This window comes from Propithecus coquereli, unplaced genomic scaffold (assembly GCF_000956105.1).
Source record: "Propithecus coquereli isolate 6110/MARCELLA unplaced genomic scaffold, Pcoq_1.0 Scaffold155, whole genome shotgun sequence".
NCBI lineage: Eukaryota > Metazoa > Chordata > Mammalia > Primates > Indriidae > Propithecus > Propithecus coquereli.
The window spans coordinates 525638-527245 of NW_012139969.1; the positions used below are offsets into that span (position 1 = coordinate 525638).

The 1608-nt window shown below is 69.7% G+C and overlaps 1 protein-coding gene across 1 annotated transcript in view; it reads left to right on the forward strand.

Moving 5' to 3' along the window:
- The first annotated feature begins 1020 nt into the window (after positions 1-1020).
- The window catches only part of LOC105807227, a 68478-nt gene continuing 67890 nt past the window's right edge, over positions 1021-1608 (forward strand). The window contains 1 exon segment of the mRNA XM_012640544.1: positions 1021-1235. Within this exon segment, the coding sequence (XP_012495998.1) occupies positions 1021-1235 (215 nt within the window).

The following is a 1608-nucleotide window of genomic DNA, read 5'->3' on the forward strand; positions in this document are numbered from 1 at the left end:
GAGTCCAACGGTTTTGGGGGTGCTGAGCCCTGCCCAGGAAGGCTCTGGGCTAATTAAGTGCTGGCTCTTCTCTCACCTCCCCCACATGCTCCTTGGGGCCTGCTCCATACCCACCCCCAGCCCCAGGAGTCCTTCTCTCCTGAGCTCAGCCCAAGAGTGCCCTTTGCCCTGGAGACTTCTTGAGACTGCGCCTGGGACCCAGCCTATAGATACAAAGCCACCTGGGACCCTGAGGAGTCTTTGGGGGAGTCTCCAGGGAGCCAGCGAAGAACGTTGGGGGGTGTGGGGGGGTGACCTTATCTCCTGTCACTAGGAGATGGAGAGCCCAGTATACACTCCCTCAAGTGAGGCCCCTCCCCTATTCGAGACTAGCCAAAATGTAGGTGCCTCTCTCACTGACCCACACACTGAGGGGCCGGCTAGCACTTGGAGAGGGCGGAGCCCAGGGAGCAGGCTCACATCACCCCTGGAGGCGGTTCTGTTGGTCCTCCCAGCCAGGACCCAGGGCAGGGTCCAGAAGAGCCCACCACGCCTGCCCCACACAACAGGGAAAACAAACCGCTCCGTGGCCCAGTTCCCACTTCCACCTCCTTGGGGCCTCGGAACGGACGCTGGGAGAGACCAGGAAGAACGTGGTTCCTGCCCAGCGGCAGCCAGCATCTGGCCTCTCCTGGAGGGCTGGACCCGACCAGCGCCGGTGTCCTCACACCTCCCAACCCCCCAGCGGAGGCTCCGGGCTCTCCAAAGCTACAGCCCAGCCCAGCCTGGGGCAGCCCAGTCTCCACTGGAGGGGGAAGGGTCCCAGGAGCGGCCTCCGCCCCCCTTCCCCTACCCGCCCTGCCCCAACTCTGGTGCCCCGGGCTCACGGCCCGCCTCGCTTTGGGGCTGCCGCGCACTGGACCCTGCGGGCTTCCGGGTGTCCCCGAGCCCCTCCCGGCGGCTCTGGGGCGCACGTGCACCCCAGCAGGCTGACACACAGGCCGCCGCCACGCATGCAAACCCATGCCTGCACGTACGTGCATGGCCCACATCTGCACGCACGCCACTCCAGAACTGCGACTCTCCTCGCTCGGGCCAAGGCACATGTGTGCAAGCCAGCGGCCCCGCGCACCCACCCACCCGCAGACGGACGCCCGCAGGCGGCGGAAGGTCCCGGAGCAGGGGCCGGCCTGGCTGCAGAGTACGGGCAGTTACCGCCTCGGGGCGATCCCGCCATCCTGGGCTGAGGCCAGAGGGTGAGTCAAGCGGTGGCGAGGAAACCGCAGGGCCGTCCCGTCCCAGCAGGGCGCGTCCAGGGCCCGCGGCGCCTCAGCGCCCGCCGCCCCCAGTCCCCCGTCCCCGCCCCCGCAATCCACGTGAGCCAGGCCCCGCGGGAGGCCCGAGGGCTCGGCCCGCGCTCCTATCGCCAGATCGGGCGCGCGAGCCATGCCGGAGCCCCAGCGCGCCACCAGGCCCCGGGAGCTTCGAAGTCCGAGGCCAGTCAGTGCCACGGCGCGACCCCCCCACTGGCTGCCACAGCCGCAGCACCTCGGCCAGGCCCGGCCCGCTCCATCCCCGGGCCAGCCGGCAGGGGCGCCCTGGGGCAGCGCCACCCGCCCCTTCCCCACG